The 14,524-nt window shown below is 33.2% G+C and overlaps 1 protein-coding gene across 1 annotated transcript; it reads right to left on the bottom strand.

Annotated features, from left to right (window-relative positions):
* Positions 1–875: 875 nt before the first annotated feature.
* On the bottom strand, positions 876–11,762 carry LOC126680830 (protein TOPLESS-RELATED PROTEIN 2-like). The gene is made up of 25 exons (XM_050376059.2): positions 11,038–11,762; positions 10,320–10,499; positions 9,991–10,104; positions 9,744–9,902; positions 9,397–9,577; positions 9,183–9,315; positions 8,971–9,083; positions 8,669–8,807; positions 8,464–8,573; positions 8,182–8,251; positions 8,014–8,087; positions 7,836–7,931; positions 7,661–7,756; positions 6,997–7,124; positions 6,289–6,523; positions 6,028–6,195; positions 5,333–5,437; positions 5,110–5,256; positions 4,324–4,434; positions 4,059–4,241; positions 3,820–3,948; positions 3,184–3,279; positions 1,806–1,991; positions 1,462–1,634; positions 876–1,331 (listed from the first exon to the last, which is right to left on the bottom strand). The coding sequence occupies exons 1-25, from the start codon at positions 11,115–11,117 to the stop codon at positions 1,121–1,123; spliced, it is 3,417 nt and encodes a 1,138-aa protein (XP_050232016.1). The 5' UTR covers positions 11,118–11,762; the 3' UTR covers positions 876–1,120.
* Between the last annotated feature and the right edge of the window lie 2,762 nt (positions 11,763–14,524).

Below are 14,524 nucleotides of genomic sequence, written 5' to 3'. Positions count from 1 at the left end.
AGTGATTTCTGTTCCTTAGATACTGCAGAAGAAGAAGATCCAGTTTTTGCTGGTTGTGATGAACTTTTTTCTGTACTTCTCTCTTTTTTGCTTATGCTTTCTTCAGAGACATTGACATGGCAGCATTTTGATAAAGTGAGACAAGGTCTTGAACGCCTGCTGCTATCTTCTGCAATATTGTTATCTGTAGAAACAAGTGCATATATGATATATGCATTAATATTTTGATTGATAAGTTCCACTAAAAAAGTTATCTGAAAATGGTGAATTTTAAAATTTAAGAATATAGCAAAGGAAAATATTGAAAACAAACAACTTGAATAACAAGATAGTAGAGGAATCTAGTAGACCTTTGGATTTATGAGTTGCCATGATTGTCCTTTATCAGAATAATGTTTACCAAAAAGTTGGCAGAATATCTTTCTACACAGAGCAAGGTCATGGTGCAGCTGCAATTTGTAATGTTTTTTCCTGTGAAAGAAAGGTTGAAACTGAATTGGAAATAATCTTTTGCTTTAATATTTAGTTGGTCAACCCTAGTAAGTACAGACAATTTTTTCCTGTAATAGACAGAAATAAGCAAGTAAATCTTTATTATTTTGGTAAACCCTTATTATATTACTTATTTCCTTTATTAGAATATGAACCAATTTTTTCATGAAAAAATTATGCCTAAATGCTTCTATTTGGTTCTCTTTTTTATTTTTGCAATGAAGCAAAATAAAAGTTCACTATTGGAAAAAAAAATCATCCATAAACAGAGTCAATCACATTAAAATTAATATTTAAGTGCCAAAATAGAAAGGAAATAAAGTTAATGAGCTTTTGTTGAAGGAAAAGATGTATATATACGTACATTAAAAAAAATTGCAACATTAGCCTTAATTTTTCCACCATTTCATAAACAAACAAAATTATACAATTTCCTCTTACAATGTCTAAAGGAGCAAATGGCCCCAAGAAGAGAGTAAAGAGAGCGACAGAAATTTACAATGAATATGAATCAACATGCCATAACTTAATTTAACTGATTAGAGCAAAATGCGAGAGGGTCAGTAAAACACATTGTAAGTGCACGACTTCTAATGGCAGACGAACTGCCGGCCTATCTATGCCACCATCACCTCGACGGGTGCTCTGATTGTTGACCGCTTAAAGAAGGATTTGATGATGTAGAAGGGATCGATCCGTTCTCTTGAGAAGATGGCCCGCCCCATTTAAGCTCTACGTCAGACGGTTCAATCACGTGTACAGAGCCATCGTTCATGCCTAGAGCAATCTGATTAGGCTCAGATGGATGAGCTGCTATAACCATAGGATGTGAAGTGTTGCTGCAACAGAAGATTCTCATCAAAAATCACACAACGTTCTAATACTTGATATAAATCACCGCGCACAAGTAAGACAGACCTCACACAATTTACACCAGAATATAAAATCTCAACAGTATTTTCAGCTTACCCTGCTACGGAAGAAGGTATGTAAGCAGAAGAGGCTATCCGGCACCTGACCCTCAAACTATCTGCATCAAAAACTCCGACTGCACCGTCACAAAACCCAGCGTAAACCAGGGAACCATCACTCGAATAAATTGCACTTGATATGGGAGCTGTAAGACTGTCCTTTGGATACCACTGCAAGATGATTAAAAAAGAAAATTTGTTCAGTTACAAAACAAACAACAAACTTATTAAATTTTCCATAATGACGCGCAGTGATGATAAAAAACCAAAAGGCTGGAGTCTTAAGAGACTAGAATCGGCTCGACAGCAGGATAGCAAAATCTGTATGGAAAGATAACTTACAGAGCGAACACATTCAAGCTTGCTGTCAAAGATTGCAATTTGGCTTTCGTGGACAACCAGTAAATGTGTTTGATCATTGTGAAATTGGACTCTCGTTTCACCTGTCAAAGGGGATTGACGACCTGGTGGTGGTTGTATAAACCTGGACTTCTTCTTCTCCCACCCATCGATGCTCCACACACATAGCTACAAGTGAGTTAGATAATGCTTCCGTTACTTTTTTATTCATTTGTAGGGGAAGGGAGAGAAACCATAGCCAATGATAAGTTTTTATACAGCAAATAATGATGCATTACAATCTAAGAATACTTAATGATTGGGACCCCATTTTTTTCTGTAGTTGCAGGAATTCGACATGCAGCTCATACCCCTCCAGGATTAGTATCTTAATAAATTGCAAAGTCACATCATTCAAAATTACATGAAGCGGAATCAACAAAACACCAAAGGCATCTCATGCCAAACAAAAATTCAAGAATTTACATCTTGAAGTGAAACAGTTAAGGAATCAAGAATCGTCCTACAGTGTCTACACATCTTTGTCCTACCAAAAAAGAACATCAAATGCAACTAATGGATAATAAACTTACAAGGACAAATTGCAAAGCTCAACAGCAGATTTAGTATTTTCATGTATATAAAAAAGATATGACCGAACAACAGCACCCAATCGGAGGTTGATCACAATTATGAAACTTGACAACTTTCTAGCCCAGTGAACATCTTGTAAATATAATTGAGAGCAACAAATAAGAGAGCATTTTGAGTGGCTGCTATGATGCATAAGTGAACTAAGATTTGGATAATGAGGTTCATGATCAGCATGCTTCTCTCTTTACAAGAACACATTTCTTGATGCAATTAATTTTAGCTATTAATTAAACGTGTACGTTAATTTAAAAACAACACAACCAACAGATCTGATCCATAACACCTATTTTTACTCATTTTACGGCTGGAAAATGCCAGTTGATTCAAGAGGCTGCATTAAAACTCATAATCGACAATGATAGTACGTTTTCTAATCTCCTCGTAGCCTCATATACATGTAGGAGTTCTTGGTTCAAAATTTCACACTTCAAATGAAGTTGCTCATAAAGTTTTACCTAGGAAGATGTATTTAGGTTTGCTTGATTTACTATTTAACTTTCCATGAAGTTGAATTTTTTATTTTTACCATTAAATGTGAAAAATAAAAATATCCTCATGAAGTAATCCAAAATTCCAAATAATTAAATTTGGGGATATTTTTGTCTTCAGATATTCAATTCACTAAGGAAATAACATTTACCAGGAATTTTTAAGTGTCATTAAAAAAACTCTAACTTTAAACATTAGAATATTCTATGCTATCATGTATGATTTATCATTCACTAACCTGCGTATCAGCCCCGCAAGAGACCAGCACATTTAAGCTTTGGGAAAATGCGAGCCCGGTTATTCGATTCTGGTGGCCCTTCAGTTTTGTTTTGACCTGAAAATGCAAATGATATCCAAGTTCAGTGTAGCTTCTGTTGTAAACACCTTCAGTCAAAATTTCAGGAGCTTTGAGGGAGAGATAATGCAACAATTTCAACAGCATGAGCAATCACAATTTGTTTGAAGAAAAGAGCAAGTATTAATTTAGCTTTTCTCTTTTTGAAGAATAGAAGTTTCCATCAATAGTACGTGAAATGCAAAATTTCAACACTATGTAAACATAAATATACCATCAATCTAAAAAAGGGGGGAAAAAAGAAGCTATCCTGTTGTGTCGTGTGATTAACATTTCTTTGTAACTAGGATAAGCTGATGCTCACAAAATTCTGAATTGGAAACTGTAGTGTTTGAGCAATCAAATGACAAACTCTGATGTTATTGTGCGGCAAAAATAAGTACAGCCAATGTGCCAAATTAGAACAAGAATACTGTTTTGAACACATTATATGTTAAAACAGAAAATACTAAAGAACATGAGAACATTAAAGAATTATACACACGCACAAAATTATGAAAAAACAGAAAGACGCTGCACCTCGTCAACTCTGACATTATAAATTTGCACTGAAGAATCCTCCATGCCGATGGCAATAATATTATTATCCTGAGGATGAAAGGCTAAAAAAGTGGCAGCAGGAGGCGGGGACATAAATGTTGTCATGACCTAAGAAGTAGCAAGTTGATTCAGTTTTAGCAAAATGCTGCTAGCATTATTAGCAAACAAGAAGTACATATACCCAAATGATTACACATTCAATAGATGCAATGACTGACCTTGAAGGTCATCATGTTGAATAAGGATACTTTTCCACCGGAAGCAGACATAACATAAGAGTCATTTTTAGATAAAGCTATGCACGCAGCAGATTCTTCAGCAGGTTTACTATCACTTATGTCATTAGTCATGAGAGTTCCACTAGGAGGCTGCCACAGCTGCGGTGCAACATATGCAGTAGCCTAAAAAACAAGGCGTCGAGAATTAGAAACTACTAATTAACCGAGAGAAAGAGATCTGCACATAATAAGACACAAGACAGACCTTTCCAGATGGATTCCTTTCACTGCGCTGCCACTTCCAGAGTTTGTGAACAGCATTGGAGGCAAGGGCCAAAAGAGCTAGGCCAGAGTTGGTATAAATCAGCCGCACAATCTACAAGCAAGAACACACTTTTATAATTTCTACAACAAACACAACGAACATGTATATGATTGTATCCGGAATGAATATGTGCACACACAGATAGATCTGTAGCAAAATGTATGGGATGCTATAACATACAATATACAACAGATTGCAAGGAGATGAGATACAAAAGGCGGCTCACACCGATTTGTTGGAGAAAATTAAGACCGATAATTTTAAAAGCTTGAGAAATTTTTCATTTGACCTTTGCATCTGCCTTTCTAGACCAATTGCTTTAAATTCTACCCAAGGATATCTACTACAGAAACAAGTGAGTATAGGTGGTGCACAGAAAAAATGCAGTTGACAAGTGCATAACAACAATAAGATGTTATGTTCTGCCCTTGCTAATGTAAATACAACCAAATGTACGCATGGACCTTTTCAAACAACAATTTGGAGAGCAAAGGATTCAACCACAATGTAATATGAGGTACAACTAATTGCAGCATACAATATCTTGTTTAAGAGGAAATGTCTAAAAAAATACAAGCAGCAAACATCAAGGAACCTCAATTAAAATTCATCTGCAACCAACCAAGCCATACAGGGAAAAACAGAAGGCTCGGTAAAACCACTTCTCAATATAAAACAAGGTTGAAATGTGGACTTATTCTATGAATCTATTGTTGAGTCAAATACCTTGCCAGTTGCTACAGTATCAGACAAACGTAGAGCTTTCAATTGAGATTGATCAACAATATCAGGAATTTTCCAGCTCTTAATCTTGTCTAATTCCTCTGAAATCCGTGGCTTAACATCAACAAGTCGACTGGCATCCATTGAACCCTGCAATGTAAACCCCCATATGCTCAGGACAACTGGTAGCAATAGTGCCAACAGCACAGAATTGAAGAAATCTTACAAGAGTACTAATGGACATGGCAGGTGGCATTCTATCTGTGCCTAGTGAAGGACCAATGCCAGAAGAAACATTCGCCACTGGCCCTAGTGCATTAACAATAAGCGGCTGCAATGGAGGAAGGAAATTGCAACATAAGAAATCGACTAGGAAAACATTGGATTCGATCACAAGGAGATAACAGCAAATAATACATTAGAAAAATTAGAACCAGACGAAATGGATCTATGATCACATAATCTTCATCAACCTTGCAGATGGTTGTCTTCAAAGAATCAGCCGTGAACAAGGAAATTGTGAAAACATATTTTATAAACAATATCAATCAGTAGGAGAGAAAATATAGATTTTTAAAGGATTCAGACCAGATACATAGAACTTAGTAAATATTCAAGAATATTTGGCCTGCTTGTGTGTGGGGGAGAGTGGAGTTTAAGTCAAAACAGCAAAAGAATGTTGATAGTTTATTTTTTACAGAAACCAAAGACATTTTAAAACCTCAACAATCAATTAGTTTCAAAAAAATAAAAACCTCAACTATACATTGTCCAGACAAGGAGTAAGGTTAGTGTATTTGTCTTTACACAAGTTTTTATTAATCTAATGTAAATAAGGGGTTGTGTCAACAGCATATTTCTATATCAAGAGACCATGACATTTTTCAAGGAGAATAAAAATAATGCACAGAACTAATTGACCTTAGAGTTGATAGGTTCAGATGGGCTTCTGTTTTTATCAATAGCCCTGCTCTCCAGCATTCTTATAAGGCGCAAACCATCGCTGTTAGCTAAAACTTTGATACCATTATCACTAGTTGTCGCTGCCAACAACGTGCCTTCCTTGTTGAATCTCAGTCTTGGACTTGCCTGCAGCAAAGAGTATAATAGAGTGAAAAACTGCAAAAGCTTAGGCCTATATTTTACAATTATAAATCACAACAAAGGTAGAGCAGCACTAACAGGCAAGCCCCCTTCTGCATCAACTGCTGTCAACATGTTGGTATTATCCATATCCCAAAACTTAATCTGAAATTCATCACCAGCAGCTAAGAAGCGGCTTCTTGTTGTATCAAATTGAACAACACCAGAGGAGCGCTTCCGGAAACCAGAATACGTTCTTTTGATAGTTCCTTCACTCTCATTCCACTCAACTAGATGAGACTCGCCTTCTTTACTTGTTCCACATGAGAAAAGCCTGCAGATATGGAACATTTATGTTAATCCTTATGAATGGAGATTTAAATTACAGTGAAATAAACTCAAACAAAAAGTACATGATAGGGTTGATGCATTGTCTATAGAAAAAGATTTGCATATGTTATAATTCTATTTGCATTATATATCTCTGGGTGGAGTATGTGTGGCTTCTTTGATAAACACAGAGTTGAAGGGGACGCAGACAAGCCTCACTTATCATTTGGATCTCCAGAACACTGTACCTTGATCTACATGGGATTTTTACAAGATCTTCCCATTAGATGAAGCCAATGAAGTAAATGAAAATTATAAACGCAACTTAAAATCATGATCATCAATGACAAAGGAGCTCCTTATGCCGCTAAGGTGATAGGATACTTTAATAAAAGTTAGGCAATGATGTACACAAAGAAAACAGTAAAAGGAGAAGAACAAGAAGAGGAAATTAACACTAAAACAAACAAGTTTTACCTAGTTCCATCTGCGCTATATGCCATCATGGTGCACCAAAGTCCAGGAGCATCATAGTCCACTCTAGATCCCAACGAATCATATAGCCAAGCTTTTATCTTCCCATCAATTGCGGTAGAAAAAATAAACTGCAAACGTAGAAAAGCGGAATCAGCTAAATAGTAGTAATTTAAAATAAATAGAGCATAAAGCTACTTCCTATATTCACAAAAATACATCACATTAAGCTTAAATGACATTCTCACAAGTTAAAACAAGCAGTAATGAACCGAGGGACATAGCAAAAAAATTGTTTGGGAGCCAAAAGAAATATATCATACAATTTTATTTTACTTTATAAACTTGAAGTCCAAGTATCATAAAATAAAATAAATGGCCTGCTAATGTTTTTTACTATTTTTAAATAGCTTACTATTTTTACTATTTCACTATCATTATATTTTACTATTTTTCATTTATTTTGATTATAATTATTCCTTCTAAATACTTGTTATTCATATGGGGAAACAATATATTTTATTAAAAAAAAAAATCAATGCGAATTTTAGGTATCTAATATCATATTTTATAAGATTCGGGTTCAATATACTAAAATAGTTTGGAAGCCTAGTGAATCATTTATATAGTTTTTTGGTTGGGACGGGCAAAATCATGATCACCATACCTGTATATTTTCTTTGTAATGAGGGCAGACAGAATACACAGGAGCTTCATGACCTTCAAATGTATATTGCCTGCGTCCAGCAACAGCGTCCCAAACCTGTAAAATATCATTTTTTTTTAGACTCCATATATTTCTCATGCACACAAATAAACCAATCGAGCATTTAAAAAGATACCTTAATCATCTTGTCATCACCACATGTCACAATACACAGTTGCTTGTTGGGATGAGCAAATGCAATGTCGTTAACACCACCGACATGAGCATCAATCTAAAAGATGAGGCAGTAAGCAAACTACACAGTAAGGTAATACTACCATCTCTAATACAATAATCAAGGGAGCTATATTTACCTCCAAATGCTGTCTCAGTTCCCCAGTTGGATTGTAAGTATAAATCTGCACAATATGTTTTGAAAATGCAACCCCTAGAGGAAGCATATTGATTGGAGTAAAAAAGTTAATAAGATAATAGAGTTACAAATCATAATTGGAAACAAGTCAAGATTCATATATACTTACCAAGCATAAGTCCATCTGGTCCCCAAACGCATCGATTCACTGATATTGCAGCATCATTCAACAATGCAGTCTGCTAACAGTGTAATAAGTTAAAAATTATAGATAAAATACCAATCCCAAGACCCACAACTGCATCACCAACAGTGTTCTGAATTGCTAAAAAAATAAATATTTAGGTCAGAAAGCCAAAGATTAATTTGCGCTAGAAGGATGGGAGGTTTATGGGTGTCATCTTCAATAAAACAAAGAAAAGTTTAATATATGCATTGAAACCAACAATACCTGCAATGGCATAGAAGCAACTGAGATATCCCACACTTTAAAGGGTTTATGTGCCAGTCTTTCTCGGGAGCCAACTTCCCACAGGCTAATGTCCCCAACATTTGTCCCAACTGTAAACATAATTAAAAAGATAATTGCATGTTACTATTAAGAAAGTTTATAAAGCTTTTTATAAAGTGATATTAGCATATTTCCAAGTATTAACCTAACAAGATAGTTTGCTGCTGTGGATGGAAGTCCATGCTCATAACATTAGATCCTTGATTGAGGGACCGCAAAACAGTTTTGGGAAGGTCATCCGGCGAATAGACATTGGGAGTATGTGCTACACCAGAAAAGGACACCTAATATACAGGCCGAAGAAAATTTAAAGCAGCAAAAAACTGAAGAACAATGAATACTTCTTATATCAACTGCCAAAGTAACTGAAGAAGAATGAACACTTCTTATATCAACTGCCAAAGTAAGAGACTACATAGGGGAAACGGTACTATCTTATGATCAGACCTCATCAGATTGGCCAGTTCTCATACGTTTCATCAAGTGCTCCGAGTCTGCTGATTGATAATCAATCCCAGTCATACCTGGGGGTGTCCTCTGGTGCTGCTTCAAGAAGGCAGCTGTACAATTCAAAAAATGATTATGTAATTTCAACAGGCATATTAAGCTAGTATAGATGTAACAACAGTAGAAATGGCATAGCCTATAAACAACTTCACCTGCACTAGAAGGCTGCACTAGACCAGGAGGGCCTGCTGCCACAGCAGGATGAGACATAGAAGGATTATTGCTTGACATCCACCCAGCAATAGCACCAGAAGATGGGGAAACAACCGGCTGAAATGGCTGCATCTGAGCAAAATAAAAAAGAGATTTTTATACTACAAGCTCGCAAATGGAAAATAAGACAATAAAATGCATGTAAATACATACGCCATGAGCACCAATTGGAGGAAATACTCCAGCTTTAGGAATTGGTCCTACAATAGGACTATTCGTAGGAGGAGGGCGAGCACCATTAGCAGTGGTTGGAGAGCAAGAATGATCTGTGAAGAGTGTTTTAATATCAGGATTTGGACGGGGATTCTTGCAAAGCTGGTGCTGCCAATTTAGACTGCAAATTTAAATAGGAATATGAGCTTTTGTGAGGGTTAGCCAGTTTCAGCTTCAAGATACTAAATTAGATAGTACTCTAAAAATTCAGGAACAGTCTGAATAACATCCATCTGCTAACCAATCTTGTCACGCAAGATGCTTATGGAAGAATAATAAGGAATAACCTCTGGTTTATTAAGGTCCTCAGCCGGGAACTCTTGAAGGCTGGGAATGTAAGCTTGTCTCGGAACAGAGGATTTGCTTCAATAAGCTTTTTAAGTTCCACAAGCATGATACTTCGAGCCGATTTCGTATCTCCGTATTTTGAAAGCTGCTCATTTTGCCTGATACAGGAGCAGAGCTTGAAAACTATACTAGAAAACGTTTAATCAATCTGACCATCAAAACCAATATCCAAATGAATGAGCATACCTAAAATTATCAAGAGTAAGCAACTGGGTTATCTCCTTAAACAGTTCTTCATTGAAGGAAGCAAAAACCTTAAGATCCTTGCAGAGAATCTCAACAGCCTTTGCCCGATCCTGTCTGATGGAAGGAACCAGAACACGAACATAATTAAAAGATTTATTAAGATGCATACGAAGTTCTCTAATGCTATACCTAATGACATCTATCAGCTTTTTGCATTGATAGCTAATAAGACTACCAGCATTACATACCATATATTCATTATATGACTCTTGAAATAACCAGATGAAAAGAGTAGTAATAGGAACGGATGCTTAAAATTTTGAACTCACCTATCTAGAGCTTCTAAATATTTCTGCTTCCTGATTTCAAAGAAAATTTTCATGGAGTAGCGATTGTCTTCGACCTTTGTGAACCCACACAAATAACGCTCGACCTCATCCCATTCGCCAGCTTGAACTTGATCCTCAAAATGCTTCATATTGAAGAAAAAGCCAGACTCTTGCTCTAACCTTAAAATACAGAAAAATAGTAAAAGAGAGAGAACCAAGAACAAGCAATTAGCAACCGATCAGCATTGAAATTCCTTATGTTTCATTTGGAAGTGGAGAAAACAAGGGAGCTAGAATCAAACTGCACCCCGTTAACAGACCGTGATGTGACTTTCTATCCAATTTTAACAACAACATGCTCCATTTCAAAATTAAGATTTTCTTCCGTTTAAGTAATAACAGAGATAGCAACCTATACTAAGCCTAATACAAAAATGTAAGGAATATCATTAAGTTTTGCATGAAGAGGCGAAAGGTTACTCTCAGAGTTGCTTCTTCTAAGAGAAAGATTAAGAAGACTAGTACCTCTACCTTCGTAAACTTCATCCATCAGAAGGATGCACATATTGCAATGAGTGTAGTAGATAATATGTCATTGATACATAAAAAGAATCAACAATTTCAGCATGCGCATTCTAAAAGTCTAGCCTAGTTCCCTCGGCATCCAGACAGAAACACGAAATGAATTAAAACATTAAAAAGTAAATGAAAAACTTACTTATGAACGGTTTCCTTGAATTTCTCTTCATCCAAAAACTGCAGTATTAGAAACACCAATTCCCTACTCAAAGAAGACATTGTCCCCGGGACCCCTAAACGCTCCAGCGCAACAGTTCAATGTAAAAGCTAGGGCGCACCTAATTCACAAGCACTGGACAGCCTAAGTCCCAAATGCTCCACTATAATGCTCGATCAAATACCCAGAAACTAATTCTTGTCCAAACCACTTTATAAGTACTTCAACATCAGAAAGCTGACTTCTTTACCAACCCAGCAAACACCCAATTCACCAATAACCAAGCAAGTAAACAAAAATTCAAAAATACCCAATTAATCAGAACAGTTAGCCTATTATAACCCAGCAGCTCATAAGAACTAAACCCTAATTCTCAGCAAAGTGAAAATAGCTTAACAAAGGATCAATCACTACAGCAGATTGAAAAAGAGGTTAATTTGACAATAAATAACCGTAAAAAGTGAAGTTTAAATTGCATTCGTTCCTGTTGTGTAAGATAAACAAAAACAACAAAACCCCTACTGGTCAGCAGCAGCGAAAATGAATCATTTGAAGCTTTAGGGTTAGGGTTTGCTGCTTCTTTTTTCCTCTTTTTTAAATTTTAATTGTTTTTTTCTTTTTTGGAAGGCTCCTTGCAACTAAACTTGGCAACAAACTACCCTCACTTTCTTTTAATTTTTTTTCTCTCTCTCTCTCTACACTTTGATGAAATACTTTTATTTTGTTTTCTTTCTCTTTGTTTTTGTTTTTGTTTTTGTTTTTGTTTTTGTTTTTGTGTCTTCTCTCTCTATATATATTTTTTTCTTTAAATATATTTAATACTTATCAGATATTTATAAATACTTTTGTTTCTCTCTCTAGAATTTGAACTACAGTTTGTGTGTTTGTGTGTTTTTATTTCTCTCTAAAACTTTCTTTATTTTGTCAATTTCTTTTTTTAATAAATACACTTTCTCTCTCTATAAACTTTGAAATTCTATTTTCTTTCTCTTTCTATAAATTGTAATTTGTAAAATATAATTTATTTCTCTCTCTACCTGACTATTATTTATTAATTGTTTGATGCCTTTTAAATTAAAAAGGAAATTATACCATTTATCAAAAAAAATAAAAAAATTACAAAACTACATGTTGACTTTTTTTATTTACAAAAATATTAATAATATTTACAAAAGTACAAAAAAATAAAAAATAATATCAAACATACGGTGTATACTGTGGGTATAATGTCAGTATACTAATAAACTAATATTATATCAACATTATACCAAAATTACATCGACATTATACATATTAAAATTTTATTAATATTAAATGAAAATTTACCAAAATTACATCAAATCGTATATTAAAAATTAAAGTAATAATATACCAAAATTATACCAACAGTATACCAAAAGTGTACACATCAAAATATACTGAAATTTTATTATTACATCAACATTACACCACATCGCATACTAAATATTAATCTAACAATATACTAAAATTATACAAACGATATACAAATTTTCTAGTTCATTACCAACTATAGTGAAAAATACATATAAAAAAAATATACATGTTATCAACTAGAAAATATATATAAAAATTTATAATCGATATACCGAAAATATACTGAAATTATACTAATAATAAACCAAATATTATTTTTAAATTATCTGATTTATAGTTTTAGTATTCCAAAATTATATCATAATTATACCGACATTACACAAATCGTACTTTTGTAATTAATTTTCATTTTTTGGTACTTTTGTAATTAATTTTAAATCAGTCGTATTTTTGTAAATAAAAAAAGTTTACAGGTACTTTTGTAAATATTTTTAAAATTTTAGGTATTTTTGTCATCGTCCCTAAATTAAAACCTAGATGATTTGGAGAAATGATCTAGGGTGGGTCGTTTCTTCTTGTATTATACTCTGTCTATAAAAGAATAAGTTGATTTTTATTTTAGACGTCGTACATTATAAAAAATTATTCTTATTTTTAAAAAAATAGTTGACTAAATATATATTTGAAATATCATTAATTGAATTAATTTTAGTCAATTAAATTAAACTAAATTATTTATAACTTTATTAAAAGTAAAAGTAAATTAGGATATTTCTTACTAAAATAACTTATACTCAGACTCTGTTCATATATTACTTGTACGTCCAATTATTATTTTTGTCATAGCTAATTTATTTAATTAAGCATAAACAGTAGAGAATATAAAAATGAATGACTCATCAATAACAACGAATTGAAATTTTTAAAAAATAAATAATATCGCAAGTTATCATTCATAAGGACTAACAATTTACAAATTAGAATTTAATGCTTATAAAATTTAAAAATTAGGCTTAAATGCATCAAACATCACCAACTTTCGCGTGTTTTTGGTATTTATTATGAGTTTTTAATTTTGGCATATTTAACATAAACTTTCCAATTTTGCAATTATGTATCACGTTTGCATTTTTATATTCAAAATAGTATCGTTTTATATTCAAAACGACGCCGTTTTACATCCAAAACGGTATCGTTTTACACCCAAAACAGTGTTGTTGCCATGATTGCAAAATTTTGAAAATTCATGTATTTATATGCCAAAATTAAAAATTCATGTTAAATACAAAAAATATCCGGAAGTTGGTAATTTTTGTGCGCCAAAAAAATTACGGTCTAATAGTTGTCACTCTAACATCTTTATTATAAGTAAATAAAAAAATACATTCTGAAAACTTGATAACCTTCTTTATAACTGCAACAAACATATTTTTTAGAGTAATAATTTCCATTGACGGCTGGAGTTTTGGTGCTTCTACCGCAATTAAAATGCCAATTTATAGTCAAAATAAAACAAACTTATAGTATCGTCAAATGAAGGTCTTAGAGCATTCTCAATAAACTCTCTAAAAGCGTCAAACTCTTTAAATTAAATAGCGCAACAATAAAACACAATTCCAATTGACTAGCTATTATGTATATTTAGAGAAAAGAGTGAGGGGGTGTTTGATAACCCAACTTATTACTTAAATTAATATATTAAGCACTTAATTATTTTAAGTTGGTTTGATAACTTAAAAAAGTTCAACTTAACTTATTCAGTTAAGCCAAAAATCACTTAAAATAATAAGTCAAAAAAATTGACTTATTTTTTTTACTGAAAATATTAAGTTATTAAATATTAGTTTTATCATTAAATAAACTTTATATCCGTATTATTTTCAATAATTACTCACTAAAAAAAATATTTTATCTCACATATATTATCTTTTTTTTTAATATCACAATGAGTGTATTATACTTAGAACAACACTTAAAATACTATATTTTTATTATTACTATTTTATTTTCTATCTTCACTTTTTTCTTATAGTCTATATGTCATTTATTTAATATTTTCGTTTTTAATATTATTTAGACTTCTGTTTATAACATACAACATTGATTATTAGATTTAAGCGGTTTTTCAGAGTTT

The sequence above is a fragment of the Mercurialis annua genome, linkage group LG1-X (assembly GCF_937616625.2).
Source record: "Mercurialis annua linkage group LG1-X, ddMerAnnu1.2, whole genome shotgun sequence".
Taxonomy (NCBI): Eukaryota; Viridiplantae; Streptophyta; class Magnoliopsida; order Malpighiales; family Euphorbiaceae; genus Mercurialis; species Mercurialis annua.
The sequence above is the reverse complement of the archived record's forward strand: the minus strand, read 5'-3'. Positions and strand labels throughout refer to the sequence as shown.